Source organism: Triturus cristatus, chromosome 7, assembly GCF_964204655.1.
Source record: "Triturus cristatus chromosome 7, aTriCri1.1, whole genome shotgun sequence".
In the NCBI taxonomy this organism is placed as follows: Eukaryota; Metazoa; Chordata; class Amphibia; order Caudata; family Salamandridae; genus Triturus; species Triturus cristatus.
This window is the reverse complement of record NC_140590.1, coordinates 65,919,536-65,939,969: the sequence shown is the minus strand read 5'-3', so window position 1 is coordinate 65,939,969 and position 20,434 is coordinate 65,919,536. Positions and strand designations below refer to the sequence as shown.

Here is a 20,434-nt window from a genome sequence, read left to right as displayed (position 1 = left end):
ACCCAGTGGGTGCCGGTCTGGTCACCGTTGGCTTGCGCGGTCGCCTGTTGTCGGACCCCTTCGAGAGAGGGACAGGACTGTTGTTCTTGCTGGAACTGCTCTCGGGTGGGGCCCCCTTCGTGTCGCCATTGTGTCAGCTCTGGGAGGGCGCTCGGAGAAGCCATCTCTTCGGGGGAGGATTCGCTGGGTCCAGGGTCGGTGTCCGCCTCCTCCTCGCTGCTGGTGGGAGGGGCTGTGAGCCCCTCGGGTTGGGCGGTCCCGGAGGTCGAGGATGAGCGGGGGGCCTGGGTGGTCATGGACCGGGTGATGGCGCAGGCCCAATCAGCCAGTCCCAACATTCGGAGGTGCTCTCGTCGCTCTACTTGAGCCCAGGGGGAACTTTCCAAGTCGTTCCCCAGGAGGCAGTCGACCGGGGCGTCGTCGCGCACTGTCACCTTCAGCAGGCCCGTCACCCCTCCCCACTCGAAGGGGACCAGGGCCATCTGGCATAGGCTTTCACTGTTGTCGGCCGTCCGTACGGGGCACAGCACATTCGGTAGAATCTGTTCAGGGGTCACCAGGTGGCAGCGGACAGCGGTGATACTGGCGCCTGTGTCACGAAGGGCTTCGGCCCGTTGTCCATTGACCGTGACCTGCTGCCGGTACTTCTGGGTGTTGGTTGGGATGGGGGTGCAGGGTACCATCTCTCGGCTACCCAGGCAGACCAGGGACATGGCTGCCGGCTCCCACTCAGTGTTCTCTCGGTCGAGGACCTCCTCTTCCTCTTCTCCTCCCCCCAAGGCGGCGGCTGTCAGCTGCCGGGGCGGGGGCCCGCCGGCCCCGTTTCTTCGGTTCAGGGGGCAGGCCGGATTGCTGGCAAAGTGTCCGGTTTGTTGGCAGCCGTAGCAGGTCACTGGTGGCCGTGGTCCGGGTCGGGCCGGGCCCACCCTTCGGGCTAGGCTCGGGGAGAGATGTGGCTGCGGTGGCCCTCGAGGGGGGCTCCTGGGGGCCCCGGCGGGAGGGTCTCGGTTCCTGTTCGGCCCTCCCCCCCCACCGCGCTGGCGGGGGGGTCCGTTGGGGTTCCTCTGGTACTCCCCCATTGAGTTCCGGGGGACCCGGGAGTTGACCCATCGATCGGCCTCGACGGCAAGTTTTCGCGGGTCGGTCATTTTGCTGTTGAGGAGGTGCTGTCTCAGTTCCACGAAGCAATTGTTGGAAAGGTGTTCCCACACGATGAGGTCGACCAGCTGCCCGTAGGTGGTTACTTTGCTCCCTTTGATCCAACCTTCTAGGGCCCGACTGAAAAAGTCCACATATTCCACCCATGTGGTACCCGGGATTTTCTTGCAGTCTCTGAACCGCTGGCGGTACATTTCCGCTGTTAGCCCGTAGCGGGTGAGCAGGGCCTCCTTCATGTGATCGTAGGAGGTCATCACCTCCTCCGGTAGCTGGAGCAGCGTGTCCCGCCCCTCACTCAGGAACCGCCCCCACAGGCCCGCGCCCCAGTCTTTTCGGGGCACCCGATGAGAGGTCATGGCCACCTCGTAGGCCTTGAACCATTGTTGGATGTCGTCATTCTTGTAATACTCCTTGACGACCTCTTTCGGGATATGTACCTTGGCCTCGGAAGGCGGTAGAGTGTCTCTAGTACTGGGGGTGTCGGTCCCTCCGTTCTTGGCCTTGATCTCGAGCTCCTTGAGACTGCGCTCGTGCTCAAGAGTTAGTTTTTTTTCCTCCAACTCCCGGTGTCGTCTCTTCTCCTCTATCTCTTCTTGAAGGCGCAGCTGCTCTAGGGCCAGTTTCTTTTCTGCCAGCTGGAGTTCGCCGTCCAGCCGCAGTCGGGCGAGCTCTAGCTCGTGGCTCCGGACCTTTTCCCGCTCTCGTATTTCTTCTTCGGAGAGGCCGGTTTCTAGGCTCTTTCTTCCTCCGGTTGCCGGAGTCCGTGCGGTTGCTGTGGTCTCAGTCAGGGGCAAGGGCCCTTCTTCCTGGGAGGGGCCTGCCCCGGCCTCCAACCATGCCCTCAGAGCTTTCTGCATCTCCTCTTTGGTACCTAGGCTGGTGGTTGCAATGCCTTTGTCTTTGCAGAACTGTTTTAATTCTTTGTGCGTATATTCTTCCAGCCGTTCGGGCTGGAATTCCATTGTCGCGTTGTTTTCCTGGCTGCTCATGATGCTGTTCGTTTGGATGGGTAGCTAGTGGGTACTGGCTGGTACGTACTGCGTTCGGCTCGGATCCCGTCGCTGGCCACCAAATGTTGGAAGGCGGACCCCGAGGAGTCGGTACGACCACCAAGGGGGGGCCCTCACACTGCACGAAGTAGCCGAGCGCTGCCGAGAAGTCTCCTGAGAGATCCTTCTCCTATCACGTACTAGCACAGTAACACCACCACACAGGACTCAAGGAGGTTGTCTTGTGACAAGCAATTCTTTATCAGCAATAAAAAGGTTACGAGGTCAATATTTACACGAAGGGATCGAGGGATCCACCCGAAGTCTCAGTGTCTCTTTGGAAGGGTCGGGGTAGCGGGACAGTCTTTGGCAGGAATGCGGTACGAGGGTACCTGGGGCCCAGTTCTTATCCTCAAGCTGGAGGACCTCCGGATCTCGGATGGGTCGAGCCGCGACGGCGTCAGCAGGGCTCTGGCGTACAGTTCGTGGAGAGCCGCGATCAAATCAGCAGGGCTCTCAAGATGGTTTCTGCTCAGCTCGAGCCGCGACGTCGTCAGCAGGGCTCCGAGGAAGGTTTCAGCGAGGTTGGGCCGCGACGGCGTCAGCAGGGCTCCGATGTTCCAGGTGGTTCAGAAAGGGTTCACAAGAAGGAGCCGCGACGCAGTCAGCAGGGCTCGTGATGGTTCCGACAAGAGTTCTTCTCCGTAGGGTCAGCCGCGATTCAATCAGCAGGGCTCGCGACTCCGGGATACAACTGCCGAGCTGTGGTGGGGTCGCCCCAGATATAGGTCTGGAGCCCTTTGATGTCCGGACCTATGCGCCCGAGGGGGCGGAGTGGCCGGGTGGAGGTGGCCAGACGCCCAGCAGGAGAGGCGCCAGGCCCATGGGAGTTGCAGGGCGATCACACCTCGAGAGGGGAGGACAGTTGGGGGTCCCATCGATACTGTCCTCCGCCGGGGGCGATGAATGGGTCCTGCGGCACCCCCTGGCTAGTTCGTGGTGCCTCGATGTCGGGGCTTCGCTGGGGTCGAGGCCGGGTTGAGCGGGGGTGCACGGTGTGACGTGGATGCCAACAAGATGGCGGAGCCACGAGGAGTATGCGACCACGTGCAGCTCCGGGTGAAGGGCCTTGGTGCAGTTCAGACGGGTGGCCCGTGAAGGCCGGGGTGGGGAACGGGCACAATCCAGGGGGTTAAGGACCACGCCACGCGGCCGGGTCCAACAGATGTAATATGTGACGTCATCAGCAGTGCATTGCGGGCGCGCGAGTTATAGTTAGCTGAACTAACTATAACGGGGGAATTTCAATGGTTTTGTACGAGTGAAAAGTCCAGCTAACTATAACGCCCCTGAAACCTATGGTTTTTTCAGTGAATATATATATATCTACATTTGTTTTTTTTTGTTTTTTTGACACACAAAAAACAAAGGTTACAGGGACATTATCTTAGGTTCACAATTTGCAAACACTAAACTATAGAAATCCAGCTGTTATAGGTAGAGTTATATCATGAAGCTATAACTCGTACCCTAAGGTAATTATAACTTGTGCCCGCGCCATGCACAGTTTTCTCATAAAAAAATTCACAGCAAATGTTGTACTGATATTATCAATAATGTCCTAGAAGATGTCATGAATGATGTAATATGTGGGGTAATTAGCAGTGCATGACAAGGCCCGAGTTATAGGTACCTTAGGGCATGAGTTACAGTTTCTTGAGATAAGTCTAGCTACAACTGCTGAATTTCTATTGATTGTTGTGTGCAAATTGTAGACCTAACTATAAAATGCCTGTAACCTTTGATTTTTTCAGTAAATTTCCAAGGTTTTTTTAAACGCAGTGGGGAGCTACCCACAGGGCCTGCGGCTAACCATCTGCATACAGCCAACCCCACACCACGGTTAGCCATAGGGCCTAGCCTGTGCATGCAACGAACCCTATGCCGCGCACCAACGGCCTGTGGCCAGGCATTGTGGCCACCCCCCAAAGGCTGCCAACCTGGTTGGGGGCACGCAGTCACCTCCTCGGGTTGTTTTCAGACCTTGGGGACCACATTCCCCTGGGCCCACCACATTTTTTTTAAGGGGTGGGCGGCACACAGCCCCCTCCCTCGGTTGATTTCTGGCACCAGGGACACCACCCCCTGGCCAATAAATGGTGGGTGCCGTAGAACCCAATCAGGGCACCCACTACCTCTTTGTTGGAGGCTGCAAGAGGAGCACAAATGCCACAGCCAACTCCTTGCCCCCAGCAGGAGGCAGAATTGCTCCCGCCCACAGGGAGCAACAAAAAATGCTACTCCCTGTGGGCGGGAGCAATTTTTTCATCTTTTTCCTGCCAGCTGTTAAGTTAGCTCCACATGGGCAGGAGCATTTCTAATTCTCCAGCCTGCTGGAAGTGGACTTAGTGGTTGTTCTCACTTGTCGAGAGCTCTAAAATTACTCCCGCCAAACGAGAGCAAAAACAGGTTTACCTGCCCACACCAGTGCAGGCAGGGAAACCGCTATGTCACGGGGGGTACTCTGGGACATAGCTGAAGCCAGCTCAGGCCCTCCCTCTCATTTGTCGCGTACGGCCTGGCCTCAGGGGCTGTGGTCCCTGGGGCCAAAAATGGCAGCCACCCCCCCATCTCTTTAGGCCATACCCAAGATGTGGGGGTCCCCGTGGATGAAATTGGCCTGGGAGGGGGCCCGTGGCCACCTCTCACTTAATTTCTAAGGCTGGGCTGTGGCCGATGGGTTCCCCTGGGCCAAAATTTGTTTGGGAGGGGGCCCCCATAGTCCACCTCACACTTGATTTCGAAGGGCCGGCCTCAGGGGACAGGATCACCAAGCGCAAGGTCAGTCTGGGAGGGGGACCGTGTGGCCTTTATAAAAATGTTGCTGCCAATTTGCAAGGGATCTGTGAATCCGCTGCAAAATTAAGCAAAAAAAGCATAGATTCCTGCGCTTAATTTTTAAACGCCCCCACCCAGGGGTGGGCCAGGGCCTGGAGGGACAATGCAATTATTTTTATTTGGGGGGGGGGCACATTGTCCCCCTACACAGGCCATTTATACTCTGGAGACCCCATCGCCCAGGGCTTGAAGTATTTATAAGGGCAAGGAGCACATGTCCCTACTCACCTGGCTGTTTTTGACCCCATGGGGAGGAGTCCACGAAGCCCCAGAAACACCATCACCCGGGACTCACTTTATTTTCTAAGGGGAGGGGTGCCATGCAGCACCACTTCCCGAGCCTCTAAAGGCCCCTGGAACCCCATCACTGATGCCAACAGGGTAACAGATCAAGATATTGCTCCTGGCCAGAGGGAGCAGCATGAATAGCTGCTGCCAGGGGCAGGAGCAATGCCAGCAATGCCAGCAGCCGCAGCATGCGGGGAGTTGGCTGGTGTTACAGGGCCCTGCCCTGACATGTGGGTGCTCCTGGGTGGGCACCAGGGCACCCACCTAAATGAAACAGAAGCCCTGGGGTATGGGGTACCCGGGGCCAGAATAGGCTTGGGGAGGGAGGCTGCACATCACTCCTCCCTTTAAAAAAACGTAGCCCAGGGGGATGTGATCCCAGGGCCTTTTTAGTGCTTGTGGATGGGGGCCACGCACCCCCCTCCTCTTAATTAGGAGGCTAGGCCCGGTGCTGAAAAGGACTCAGTGAGGGAGATTGTTTAGGCTCCCCTTTTTAAAAAAAAAGGCCCTAGAGGATGGGGTCCCCAGGCCCAAATGTGGCTCAGGGAAGAGGTCACTTGCCCCCCCTCCCCTTTAAAATACATAGGGCCCTGGGAGATGGGGTCCCTGGTGCCTAATAATACTCTGGGAGGTGGGCCTGCGGCCTCCTACCCTTTTTTTTAAATTATATTTGACCCCAGGGGATGGGATGTCTGGGACCCAAGGAAGCTCAAAAAGAGGAGCTGCATGCCTTCTCCCATTTAAAATACATGGGGCCTATTAAGGCTTGAGGAGGGGGGCTTCATGACCCCTCCCCTTTTATATTATATTTGGACCAAAGGATGGGTTCCTGGGGCCAAAAGGCCAATCCTATGCCACGTGGCAAAGCTTCAGCTTCCCGCTGCAGACGGCTGATGACCGGGTACAGCAAAAGGTTGGCTGACTGCAGGGGGATGGGGTGTCCACAGGCCCTGGCCATAGGCTAACCCCTCGCCATGCATGGCACAAGGCCCTGGTGTTTCCCTTTAGTGGGGTTGGCGCTGTTATAGTTATCGTTATCTTAAGTAACTATAACTCGTGCCTTAAGGAAACTATAACTCACACCCTCGTCATGCACTGCTAATTACCCCACATATTACATCACCCATGACATCACTAATAATAACACTGCAACATTTGCAAGGAAATTATTTATGAGAACACTGTGCATGGTGCGGCGTGGCCCCTCTCCCCTTTTGAGGCTCTGGGGGATTTAAGCCTGTGGGCAGGGCCTCTGGGGCCTAACAGGGCTTGGGGAGGGTGGCTGTGCTTTCCTATTCCCTTAATCTATACAGCCCTGGGTGATGGGGTCCCAGAGCCAACAATGGGCTCTGGATGGGAGCCCTATTAATACCCCCTCCCACATATTTAATAAAGAAAATTCAGGCCACCATTTTCTTTGTGTTTTTGTAAATAAAAGTTCCTCTTTGTGTCAGGCTTCATTCAAATTAATCACACAGGGAAAAAAAACATTCAAGAGAATTCACAGAGAAAGCAGGTCTGAAATGCCTCCTATTTCTTGCTCCTTTTCTCCATTATGTGTGAGCACCAGTTTGTTTGGTAAATACCAGCAAACTCTGCCACAGATGAGACCTGGTTGACTTTCGGATTTATCTAAGGTATTGGTGGACCAGGCACAGTTTCAGCGGCGGCTCCTCCGCTAGGGCGGAGGAGCATCGTCCCACTGCTTTTTGGTAGGGCAAAAAAGGAAAAATAAAATAATAACACGATGTTATTATCATTTCATTTTTCCCTGCTGAGGCAGTATTACGGGGTAGGGCTGGGCTGCTCACAGAGCAGGGGGAGGTGTGGTGGGGCAATTTCTAAGTGCATGACGGTTTGGCGCACTTTGCATGTTCTTTAACAGGCTGTATTACAGCCTGGGAGGAGAACCTGCATAGGCTCATAGTGCCCGTCTGAGGGCCAAACCATGGTGCACAGACCAATCAAGACGCTGCTGTCACGGTGAGAGCAGCATCATGAATGGCTTAGGGGAGCCTGTGTGCTTCCTGCTTCCATCCCAGAACTCATCGGGAAGAGAAGCGGAGGAGAGGAGTGGCTGTCACAAGGTAAGTGTATTTTTTTTTTGTCCCTCTACCCCCCCCCCCCGCCCTGCCACCCCCGATCCGTGCCAGCCGCCACTGCACAGTATATGCCTCCTCTATCACTAGGGCGTTAAGCAAAGCTCTTGAGCTGGTCGCATTCTGTCCTTCACTCACCTGAGAAGCTGTTGAGGTTGCAGTAGTTGCTCTCGCAGCAGCTGGAAGTCATGAATATGGAGCCGGCTCCGGTGCTCAGGACAGAGGTGGTGTTGCAGAGTGCGGTGGTGGAACAGCCTTTCATCACCGTGTCAACAGTTGTACTGACTGTAAAAAAGCAGCAGATACCAAAAGAAGTTAGGAATTTCTCAAAGTACTTGTCCCAAACCATCAAGCACGGGTGGGTCACCACTCAATCGCCGGCAGGTCCTTGACTAAGGAGCACACAGGCTCTCATATTCAGGCCCAACACCATAGGGTCTTTGCTGCTTCTATCATCTTGGGAACTTTCTATCCATGTGTCCCTCTCCTGGAGTACAGATTCAGATATTCACGCAGTTTGTTCTGGAGCAACCCCCCTGTCCTGGACGCCTCTATCCAAGCCTTCTCTGGTGCTTTTCAACCGTACTTCTTACATCTCAAAACTGCCCCACCTATGTTTCCATCTATTTCCTTACTAATGCCATTCCGTTAAAAATGCTTTCCATTATTAAAGACATGCTTCAGTAGTAATTGGAGTACAACATAAATGTAAAAGATGATGAGATAAAAGCGAAGGAGAGGTAAATGGCAGCGAATCAGAGTGTGTTGGCGAGGCCTATTCTCTGCGGCCAGGGCTCATCAGGTGTAGTGCAGTGTCCCTATTGGTGTCCATCGTTTAATGCTGGTGTAAGAGGGCCTTGGATACAATGCCCTCCGCATGAATAAACAAGGCAGTTCTTTTGTCCGACTGACTCTCCTGTGGTAGTAGAGACGAGCAGTTAAAAGGGGCATTGTGCAGGGTTTGGAGTTAAGTCACATCTAACAGAGTAGTCGCTCATATTAATCACAATGTCCAGCCACAGCAACAGAAGACTAGTGGCCTCATTTACAAGCCCATCGCGCCACCGGTGTGGCACTTCTTTTGACGCACCGGCAGCGCTGCGTGCCTGTCCATATTTACAAAGCCACGTGAAGTTACCCTGCGTGACTTTTCATGGCCTTGTAAATATGGGCCCCTTTCACGCATTACTCTGTGTGAAAGGGGCATTCCATGGGTGTTGTTGTGGGTGTCCCCACGCAACATCCATGGAACTTGACACATTCACACATTCCCACATTTACAATATTTTGTAAAGCTCGGAATGAGGCAGAATCCTACGCCTCCCCAGACGGCTTCTGCAGCACGCATAGAAAGAGGAAAATGCCAACAATGATTGCTTTTGTGCAGAAGGTGTCCCTTCCTGCACGAAAACAATCATCCCCGCAGTGCAGGCACCCTTGCAACATGACGCAAGAGTCCCTGTACTGATGCATTGCAGCCAATTGTGTGCCAGTGCAGTGGAAAGCACACGGATGAGTCGTATTGTTTTTAATACAACGCATCACTGTGCTTTTAAAATGATGGAGCTCGGCACTGCATAATGGCTTACAGTGAAGCTCTGCGTCATTTTGTAGTAAATGAAGCCACCACATATTTAATATATAAGTAGCAAAGTAGGCTCTAATACCTGGGGGTGTGGCTGATGAGCAACGGGAAACCCACAGCACACATTGCCTCCGTTGAAACAAAAGTCAAAGCAGTAACGTTCGCTCTGTGCAAACTGTACTCCAAGCTAAGCAGCTAAGCAGCCCGACGACCAACGCGATGAGAAAGGTTATAAATGCCAAACTCCTCCCCGCAATCACATATGGTTTGATAGCATCCCCAGTGACTTTTATTAACACTATGGAACATGCCAATTGTCGAGCATTTAAACAAATCTTTCAGATTCCCTCTCACGCTCGCAATGCTCTGGTGCGACTGGAATTTGGGGTGAATAAACAGAGTTATGAGCATTGGGCCTCAATGGTGCGGTTCTATCGAGGGGTTTGCGCAGCCACCCCATACACCCCATAAAACTTATGGCGTGATGGCCTGCACACCGCCTGTAGCGAACTGGACCTCGACATGTCCAAACTGCAGGACTTTACTCACCAGCCTGGTATCCTAAAGTCCATACTGAAAAAACAAGTCAGATTATTATGAAAGGAAGGGGACTTGAAGGAGCTGAATTCATCCAGCAGCAACACTGGGATACTCGCAAGTTCCTATGAAGCCCACCGACGATAACCCTACCTCGACATGGCACCAAACAAGGCGATTTTAAAACGAATGTTTATGGTGAGACTAATGGCCTTGCCGATCAGAGCCGTACTATATAAATACAGCGGGGCCCGAGAGATGTCGACAGCCGACATCTTAATTAATTATTTTTTGGAAATATCTTCGATCAATATTGTAATGATGGGCCCTAGGCCCACATGCTAGGTGAAGGAGGACACAGGACACATAGTTGGGGATAGTGGGAATGGCCTCGAGCACGTGCGCTCGGCCCCTTTTATTGACAGCGTCACCTGACACAGTGACGTCTGTGGTGGGTGGGTGTACAGTGTAATACAGCAGGTCGGAGCACTAGAACGTGTCCATGCTTGGACACTACATCCCTCCCAATTTTTAATAACAAAACCAAACGTCAAAGTTCAACCTGGGGGAGAAAGAAAGATATACACAGTTGTAATACAGTGACCAAACTTCTGCAGAATCGCTCACGCTTCAGCTGCTTGGAGTCGCAGAAGATGTTCTTCCTGTCGCGGACGATGCTCTTCCTGTCGCAGACGATCACCAGTTCACTGTGGCACCAGTCATGGGTGCTCGATGGATCTAGTCTGTTTGACGGCTCTGCCTTGAAGTTGTTCTCACAGTCTTTCCTTCGCTTTTACTTTCTTGGCGACAAACGCAGTTGAGTTCTTGTGGTTTTACCGCTAGATGTTGCCGTTCGTCTTTTCGTCCAGTCCTTTTCTTTATCTGTGGCGTGTGTTCTGTTTTGCAAAACGGATTGGTTGCAAGACACCCCTCTCACCAGGATGCCTCTCTCGCAGGTGTTCCCCTGCCACGGGATATCCCTGAGGCCCTCTGGCTCGTCCTGAGCTGGGTGTACTGTGTCGTGTTACTCGCACGCCGATCCGTGTGGGTGCAGAGGAGACGACAAGTCTCACCTCGGGTTCTGCAGTCGTGCCTGGAGGGTAGCTGTTGGCTCCTGTCTTCGCACACAATGTCTTCATCCTCCTGGGACCTTTGCTGGAGGGCGGCTGATGACCATCTCTCGTCGCGGGGACGCTCTCTCACTGGCATCCCTGAGGCCTCTGCCCCTGGGTCACCACGGCTGGCGTTGTCCAGTGTCCGTGTGACCCCAAAGGTGGGTGTTTCGAATAGTCCGGCCTGCTCACCCCTGCAGATCCCAGGTGCGCTGAAAGCATCATCAAACAGATGGTCTTTTCTCCGTGCCACGGGTGTTCTTCAGGACTTGCGCACCGTGCTTGTCACCTTCCTTGTCTTTGAGGTGTGAGTAGTCTCGCCACCCTCTTCTCTCTTTCCTCTATTTCTTTCTCCGTGAGGATGTCATGTCACTCTGACTTCTTCTTTGTTGCAGTGGCAACCGTGCCACTCAGATCTCTTCCTTTCCCCTTTCTTTTGGTGGCAAACGTGCCACTCCGATATCTTCATTCTTCTTTTCTTGTAGTGGCGAACGTGCCACTCAGACATCTTTTTTTTTCTTAGTGGCGGACGTGCCACTCTGGTCTCTTCATCTCTTCGCTTCATGCCCTACTCTGGACCGTTCCTGTTCTCCTCTTATCTGGCCAGGCTTCTCCATGCAGCGCGCGCACTCTGCACGTGTTCCCCCTGGTCTTGTCCTCGTCCGAGAACACTCTCTTCATCTTCCTCAGCATTCCGAGTTAGGGTCGTGACCTTCTCTTCATCTTCACCTTGTCACCAGTTACGTCGGTTGAAGTTCGTGGGGCCATGCTCATGGTCCGCTTCGGTCTTCTCCCTTTCACCAGTTGCTTTGGTTCTTCTTGAGCTTCTTTGGACCACTTGACGGTCCGCGCTGCCGATCACTGGCAGGATATCTTCGGTCTTGCGTCAGACCTCTTTGTGCGACTCCAGGCGAGTCGGCTTCTTTGGTGCGACCATGTGGCAGGTCGGCTGGGCCTTTGTGGTGCGACCGTTCGGCTGGTCGGCTTGACCTTTGTGGGGCGACCGTTTGGCAGGTCGGCTTGGCCTTTGTGGTGCGACCATTTGGCTGGTCGGCTTGACCTTTGTGGTGCGACCATTTTGGCTGGTCGGCTTGACCTTTGTGGTGCGACCGTTTGGCAGGTCGGCTGGGCCTTTGTGGTGCGACCATTTTCTGCTGGTCGGCTTGACCTTTGTGGTGCGACCGTTTGGCAGGTCGGCTGGGCCTTTGTGGTGCGACCATTTTTGGCTGGTCGGCTTCACGAGGTGCGTCACGTCGTGTGACTACCTGTGTCCGCTGCCTTGTCAGGCGCTGGTGCGTGCTACTCTTCGTACCGTCGTGGTACCTCTTCAGTGTAGCGTTGCTCCTAGTATCAGGATCACTTGATGTGGTGGCTTCTTGGCGCCACTGGGTGTTGCTCTGCATCCATGGCCGCCAGTGTCGGATACTTGCTGCGCCCATCCTCTTCAGTGGGTTCCTCTCCTGTAGGCGCTGCAGCGTACCTTCCGCGTCCGGGGTACAACTGCGCTGAGTCCGTTTGTTCTCTCGAGGGTTGGCTCCACTTGATGCGGCGACAGCGCAGTCCTCGCTGGGGTGGATGTGGCTTGACACCATTTCCTTTTCTTCCTCCTTGTTGCTGTGGGATAGCGCTGCATCCCTGTGGCACACCGTTGCTTCTTCCTGTGCTTCTGTCGCGTTCCTGCGCTTCTGGCACATTCCTGTGCGCCTCCGTCGCATTCCCGTGCGCTCACCTTCGCGCATCCGTCAGACCTTGCGGTACGTGCCTTGCTGCCTCTTCTGCCTTGCGCTGCGAGCCGTCGGTCTCCTGTGGCTGCTGGACTTCTTTGGATTGCTGTAGGCTTGTTGGTTTTCCTCTTGCTGCAGTACTGCCGGTGGCCACTGGGTGGCAGTGTTGCTGTTCCTTGGCTTCAGCAGCAACCTTCTGTACTGCAAAAACTCTATCCCTTGTTTTCCTTTCCACTCTTCCAGGCTTCACTCGTGCTTAGGAGAGCTGGAGGGGAGCTGGAGCCAGGCAGACCAGTGGAGGCCAGATGGGGCTGGAGCAGTGGAGTCCAGGACATGGCAGCAGGTAAGTCTTTCGTTTATTTAGTTGAAGGCAGGAGGGGGCACAGGCAGTGTCAGTGGGCTTCTCAGAGTCAAGGCATTACTCTGTGTGTGTGCGTTGGGAGAGACACACTCACTTGCCACGCTGTGGGTGTCAGTGCATTTGAGACTTCTGGGCATGGTGGCAGTCAGCTCCATTGTGCCCTCAGTTGCAGTTCACGTTTGGCAGCGCTGGCGCTGCTGGGGGTCCTACGAGGTTGGGGGCATTCTTCTATGGCCGGCGGCGGCCATTCTTTGCATTTCGTTTCGCCCTCATGCGGGGTAGGCACCCGCTGGTGATACCTTTATTCTTGAGTGCCGCTGGGGGTCCTGTGAGGTGTGGGGGCATGTCTTCGTGGCCGGCAGCGGCCATTCCTTATCCTCGAATCTCCCTCCCTGCCCGCGGCAGCTTCCTGCAGTCCTCGCGCGGCAGGGGGGGGGGGTGTCGACATGCTTGGCTCCTTCGCGGGTGGGCTCCGCTTTTACCTCAGTTCATTCCTCCCCCGCAGCAGGTCTCGTCGCTTCCCCGACCGCGCGGGGGGGGCTGCTGGTGCCGCTGCTGTGGTCCGTCGCGGGTGGGCCACGGGCCGGGTGCTTCCTTTTCGCCCACGATCCTCACGCGGGGTAGGCTCCCGCTGCGGATGGGGTCACTCAGTGTCTGCCGTTGCGGTCTGAGGCGTATGAAAGCACGGGGTGAGCTCCCGCTGGCTTCCTCGCGCGGCTCCTCACCTTCGGCCGGCGGGCCTCAGCTTTTCCTCGCGGGTGGGCTCCGCGTGACACAGGCTCCTGTGAGGGGTCGTGGCCGACGCGGGTGGGCTCCGCTCGGTGCACTCTTCGATCCGGGCACGGTGGCAGGCTAGACAGGTTCGGGGTGGGCACCCGATTTCTCCGGCTCACTCTCGGCGTCGCGGCCGGTGCGGGTGGGCTCCGCACGGTCGGCACTTCCTTCTGGGCGCTTCTAGGCACAGCGGCAGGTCGGGGTGGGCACCCGACTGCCACGCTTCCTCCCTGGGGCACAGCGTCGCCTACCAGTCTTCGTGGCGGTGCGGGGTGGGCACCCGGTCACCGCAGGGCCTGCTGCGGGCTCCGCTCGCCTGGCTGGCTTCACGGCGCGTGGCGCCGTCACCCGGGGGTGTGCTCACCGGGCAGTCCTCCTTCCCCCTCAACCATCAAAGGTGCGCCGATCTGGGGCTGCACACGCGGGGTAACGTACCACCCTCGTCGCCAATGTAATGATGGGCCCTAGGCCCACATGCTAGGTGAAGGAGGACACAGGACACATAGTTGGGGATAGTGGGAATGGCCTCGAGCACGTGCGCTCGGCCCCTTTTATTGACAGCGTCACCTGACACAGTGACGTCTGTGGTGGGTGGGTGTACAGTGTAATACAGCAGGTCGGAGCACTAGAACGTGTCCATGCTTGGACACTACAAATATAATAACCTAATCTGCGCTCCCTGTCCAGCCGAGCCTTAGCCCCCCCTGCCCCACCTAAGTGCTGAAGAGGCAAGTCATGATTCCTGTCCTCTGCTACGTCACGTTCTGACATCCCTCCCAAGCGACCCACAGCTCTTGGGGCTGCTTCGTGCAACAGGCATCCGTGCAGGCTCTTTGGGCTGGCAGAGACCAGCTCTCCATTGCTGAAACTTGTGTGCGTCACTTTGCAGTAGCAGCAACAACACACAGCCGATTTGAAAGCAGAAGTTACTAATACAATCTATGTGATCTATGTCACCATTTAATTTATTTATTTTATTTATTTAGTGCATTTTTATAAAGCGCGTACATTACCCAAAGGTGTCAGAGCGCTGTACAATAGAGCTGGTTACGTTAGTGAGGAATTAGCAGTTAAAAGCCAATTGCTCTGTTCGTAACCACATGCTGTGATTTGTTAGACTTCATGGCGCTTTCAGTTTCACAACACCAAACAGAGCGAGGAACAGAAAGGAGCAGTGTCTAGTTACTTACTGACCTATAGCCAAGCACCATTGGATCATAACAATAGATTTATAAAGTGAAATATATGGTGGCAGGGATCCTGCTAGCTAAGTCCAATGCAGGTAACAGCGGTTGTAATGTTCTGGTTATGTAATTTTATTTACTAAGGCGCACAACAAATATATTTGTTTGCTAATGCCCAAGCACAACCATTCCCAAGGTTGCCAAAGCAAACCATTTACACTTGTTATCACGCAGCAGTTAAGGGGACAGCATGCGCAGTCACGGAAAATCGAACACATCGGCGCATGTTAAGGACACACTAAGGCATACATGCCAACATTTCAGAAGAGCAAAGTGGGAGAATTGTTGGAAAAAATCGGGAGAATGGGGCCGTGAATCGGGTTACTGTCCTGTATGGGCTTTGGAAGTGTGCGGCTGCAGGATCGGACATTTGAAACGCAAATGCACGTTTTTGTCTTACCTTTCAGAAGCATGGAGTGCAATGGCAGGCAGAGAGAGGGCGATACAAGTGTTGTGCACTGGCCTGGCAGGTTGCTGGCAGCGCATACACCAACCCCCCCCCCCCCCCCCCCCTCCCTCGTGTGTGGCACCTCGGGCTGAAACAACTTCCTGGGCACCCACACAGCCGCCCCCCAGTACTTCATAGGTCTTTAAAAGACCATTCCCTTGTTAATGGGGCTTTGTTGGATTTTCACCCCTCCTAGAGCCCCTGCATCGCCACTATTGCTGGAAGAATTAGCGCGTTACACAATACCAATCCCTGTCAGCTGAAACCCCGAGGAATCGGGTTTCTGGAGCTTGAATCGGGAGGCGGGAGACTAGCCTTGAAATCGATAGTCTCCCGCCTGAATCGGGAGGGCTGGCATGTCTGCTAAGGGTCACAAAGTAGGCGTGTTAGGGAGAGTAAATTATATTGATGTATGCAGCATATTTAATTTTGCACAGTTTCTTTTACTTCTCCTCCTATAGCTCGTTTTCCTTCACACAGCCATCTGAAACCACTCTCTCCCGTGTTTACATAATTGGTTATAGACGCGATACAGTGCAATGTTGCTCCCTTCCCCAGACTCTCAATGTTGAAGACAAAATACTCTATATTTTCCTGAATGTGATGCCACAGAATGTCGTCTGACTCAAAGAAGCTATTTCACTTCCACTTCCAAACTTCGTGTCAGGCAATCTTCCAACTTTCATTAGGCTTTGTAATAAAACCAAGCAGGAGGCTAATAATCGAAGGCTTGTTTTAGGATGTTGCCTTATTTGAGATACCTCGCGCTTACCTTTTAAGGAGCCATTGCTTTCCTGTCTCAGACTCTGCTTTTACATTTTCAACCCTGTATTGGTTAATTATGGTGACTTCACCCCAGCGCACCTCACAGGTTAAATGCATTTATTTTCTGTGGCAGACGTGGAGTTTACAATTCAACTTTGCATTGCTTTCCTGTCCCAGACAGTTGCTAGAGGCCGCTCTGCTCCTCCGTTGTGGCCTCTCAGGCTGTGCGGGCGAGGCCTTTGGAGGAGGGGGCAGGGTAGAGCTGGGGCCGCTGTATCTCCTTGGCTCTCAGAAATCCCAAACGGGTAAATTTGCAGCTCCTTTCTGCTAATCCCTTATCTAACTTTCCAAAACGGTCAAATGGAGACCAGCTCGCTGAGTCATTCTTCGGTACTCTGCTAGTCTAATACATGTTTGCAACATTTCTTCCGTCAGCCTGATTATTCTTAAATGCATGGTGACAAGAGGCTTGGATACGATTCTTACGGTTTCTCATTCTAAGTCATAGAGCGGCCATTGGGGGAGGGGTAGAGCCGGGGCTGCTCTTCAAGATGCTCACACCCTGCATAGCTCAAGAAGCGCACAAAATAATGCCATGGCTTAACAAGAGAAGCGCAAGAATGTTATCTGAGCTTTTGTCACCATGCATTTAAGAATAATCTGGCTGATGGAAGAATTATTGAAAAAATTTATCGGACTCGCTGAATAACCAAGAATGGCTCAGCGAGACGGTCTGCCTCTGGCACTTTTGGAAAGTGGTGGAAGGATTACCAGAACCAGCTGCTTTTACCAAGAGCACTGAATCGCCATTACATATGGAAATGCGCGATGAGAAAGGGACATTCAATTTGGGCTGCATACATTGCCTCGGAGAAAGGCGGTGGTGTGCTTGTTGGTCTGAGCAAGCATGGTGGTTGAAGGGCGCTATTCTTACTTCGAATTGTGGGCCTCAAATTGCTGATCTCCCCATCAGCAAGGGGCTTTGGGGTGCTCCTTGTGACCCGCAGTGAGGGCGCTTCCTCCTCCATCAGCTGAATTTCTTGGGGTGCTACGTAAACCTCAAGTTATGCAGTCCGAGATGAGGATCGCCCCCTAAACAGAAGTGTTGACATTATATTTCGACTTGCTCACTTTGCGCTCCGCGGGAATAAAAATTCGTCCACCGATGCGCTACTTCCGAATCACATGACAGCCAATCCCACGCCTGAATGTATACTGGCAGTCGTCTGAGAGTGGAAAAGACTCTTAATCTGTAAAGTGACACAAGATTGGAGCATTTTCGGCACCTCATCCAATCCTACGCAGCTGCACAGAATTCAAATGTGCTCATTGGCTTTGAAGTACGCACGTGCCTCTGAGGTTACTATAAACAGTCCGCTAGCTGGTGGGAAATTGGGAACTATTACATTTTCAAGCGGATTAAACGTGAGTAGCTGCTAGTGTAAGGTAAGTGAATGTGTGACCGAACGGGCAGTAACATTTTAGCTGAACGGTAACAAACTTCTTTGCAAACTCCTCTGTGACAGCTCTCTCTTTCCTGTTCTTGAGTTCTCTTAATGACTACGTTGCATCGTACACGTACACGTGCATTCTACTCTGCATTTCCCTACTGGCCAACGCTTGGAGGAACTCAACAGTTCTTGCCATATGGGCAAAAGTCCAGTGTTTTAGCGGTGGATATATATCTGGGCATGCAGTCGTTTAACTGTCTCATGGCTAAGGCCCACTTTACTTGCTGGGCGACGCTGGTGGTTGTGTTTGGTGAACTCGTTCCTGCAGCAGCTTTGATGAGGCAGGACTACTGTTCTGGGATCTGTGTTAAAAACCTGCACGACAGGCTCAAAATTTCAGCAGTCGAGGCAGGGCAGACACAGACAGGTGCTTGACTTCGGCAGGCTTTTTAGGTCTCGTCTCGAAGGCTGCCCCTTTTTACAGCCACTCTGCCTATGGCTGGAAGACGTAGCCCCCCCCCCCCCCCCCCCGAAATCTTTTTCAGCCTCCCCCCCCCCCCCCCGAAATGTGGCTCTAGTTGCCCGCCTGCATAGATCTTATGTGGGCTACACTTTGCATCTGTCGGTGTTCGCTGTCAGGGCTTAACAACAAGCATTACAATGCAATGGTCTCGGCATTGGTAAAGTTAGAGCTATTGGCATTGCTCATGACAATGCCGTTTCTTTAAATGTTTTAAAAACAAAAACATAAACAAAAATAATGTCATGAGCAATGCCAATAGCTCTAACTTTACCAATGCCGAGACCATTGCATTGTAAATGCTTGTTCTGACTTAGCCATGATACCCTATGGAAGGAGGATATCATGGCTAAGTTTGCCTGTCCCTATCAACAAGCTAACGTGAGATTATCGCTGGGTTTCCAGCAATAATCTCACATTAGCCAGTTAGCGCCAGGATTTTTATCGCTGATGAGATAAGCGTTGCTAATAGCACGCTATCTCAGCGATAAAAATCGGCGCGAGCCGGCGATAATTATCCTGGCGCTAAGTGCGCTCAGCGATAATTATCGCCGGTTGTTGTTGATATGCTCCTTAGTTCTTCTCTTTGCTCCTAGTCCTCCTTCTAACACTGCTGTCTCTTCTCTGCTCGGCTATCTGTTCCTCTTTCCTCTCCACTTCTATGCAGCCCACTTTGCCTTCTCTGGTCTTTTCACCCACTCGTGCCATTTCCTCCAAGATTTACATCTCCTTTGTTTATCGCACTTCATGCCACCTAGCTAAGTTTATTATTTTCCCTTGCTCTTTTCTGTTTTATTTGTCTTTCAACATTTATTTTCGTTTTACTGCAGAAGCAGGCTATTTATATATATTTAATCATTTTCTATTGGATTCACGTGTCTAGAGGTGCATGTCGCTGAAGGCAACTTCTGGGCACTATTGCCTCAGACCAGACAGAGTTCAGGGTGGAGATGCCCCCTGAGATGGACCTACAACCGCTGCCCATCAAAGATAAAGAAGGCCCCTTGCCAATGACAGTGCTATTTACAACGCCAATAGCTCTATTTCAAGCAAATGCGAGACCTATTGCATTTCCAATGATTGTTATAAAGGGTCATTGTGGAAGGAGTGTCGAGTGGTTTAGGGCAGCTGATCGAATGAATGACATCTAGAGAAAAGCTTCAGAGGGTTTTGTGAAGCAGGGGGAGACACAGAGAGGGAGAACTGAGACTTTGGGGTGGCAGCAAAGATCAAAGGGATGAAGTGACACATGGAAAGGAAGCTGAAGTGCAGTGTAGAAGACACGAGGAGCAATGAAGATGATTGAAACAGACATTTGTGAAAGAATACAAAAAAGGGAAGTATGCACAAAACAGAAAACTGAAATAAGCAGGACAGCCCCATACGATCCCAAAAAGAAAAACAAGGGGCCTGATTTACAAATGGTAAAGGAGGTCATGAAAATCAGTTTGGGCAGAGAAAAGGGTGTGGCCGGGCACTACATCATATCCCTGAAAAGTTTGGTCCTGTGCATCATGGTACATGTAGTCCTCAGTTTGCGATCCCCTCAGTGTTGACTGCACTGTCAACACTAAGGTGACCCTTTTCCCTGCCCAAACTGATTTTCTTGACCTCCTCTACCATTTATCAAACATTCCTAATGTTCCTTTTTGTAAAAATTACATTCCGGCCCATTGATTACGCTTCATCCGTCCGGAGCCCGAGAGTACGGCCCAAGCAGGACATTCCGGCTCGACTGCAGACGTAACGATACGACTTGTATATGACCTCTGTGAATACTAAAAGTCGTAGAGTTAGGCTTTTGTCTCAGATTGCCTTTGTGAAGCGGGCCCAGAGTTTACAGCACAAACAAAAAGTGACTGCAGGAGGAAAACACAATTTTGTTTTGAAGAATGGAAATGGACAGGAGCAGCTGTGCTCCTGAAAGATGAATGATTACAACATAAACCCAGAAGAAAAAAGTGCATTTATTTATTCTGAAGTGTTATATAGCACGAACCACGTTGCCATCGACAGCAGGGCACTATACACTGAAGTGCATATAAATGTAAATAATTGATCAAACTAAGTCATGCAGGGCTCAGACATACAAAAGCAGGGTTAAACTATATGTTGAAGCAATGTCTATTCAGTGTTGGACTGGAACGGATAATAGACCCAGGCCCCAAATTAAAAGTGGCACCCATGAGTAAATCAGATTACTAAAAAATCAAATCAAATCAAAAAGTGATTTGTAGAGTGCTGTTTATCACCTGTGAGGCATCTAGGAGCTGGGGGTTTCTGCTGCTTGGAGGAGTGAGTCGAACAACCAGGTATTCAGATTCTTTCCGAATTCCTGCAGGGAGGGAGAGGTCCAGAGGTGGTTCCTCATCTTGAGGGTCAGGTAGGAGAAAGAGCGTCTGCCGCTCTTGCTCCGGCGGATGCAGTGGGTCTCGGTGAAGTAGGCAGAGCGCCGTTGTCTGGAGGGCTGGTGTGAGCTCA

At 52.6% G+C, this 20,434-nt stretch overlaps 2 protein-coding genes across 2 annotated transcripts in view; one reads left to right on the top strand and one right to left on the bottom strand.

Moving 5' to 3' along the window:
* Positions 1–20,434, bottom strand: part of LOC146808830 (urokinase plasminogen activator surface receptor-like) — a 250,196-nt gene that overhangs the window by 60,718 nt on the left and 169,044 nt on the right. The window contains exon 3 of the mRNA XM_085615654.1: positions 7,571–7,717. Coding sequence (XP_085471780.1) covers positions 7,571–7,717 — 147 coding nt within the window. The remainder of the gene's footprint in view (positions 1–7,570; positions 7,718–20,434) is intronic.
* Positions 12,629–20,434, top strand: part of LOC146808829 (urokinase plasminogen activator surface receptor-like) — a 644,273-nt gene continuing 636,467 nt past the window's right edge. The window contains exon 1 of the mRNA XM_085615653.1: positions 12,629–12,733. Within this exon, the coding sequence (XP_085471779.1) occupies positions 12,724–12,733 (10 nt within the window). The 5' untranslated portion in view covers positions 12,629–12,723. The remainder of the gene's footprint in view (positions 12,734–20,434) is intronic.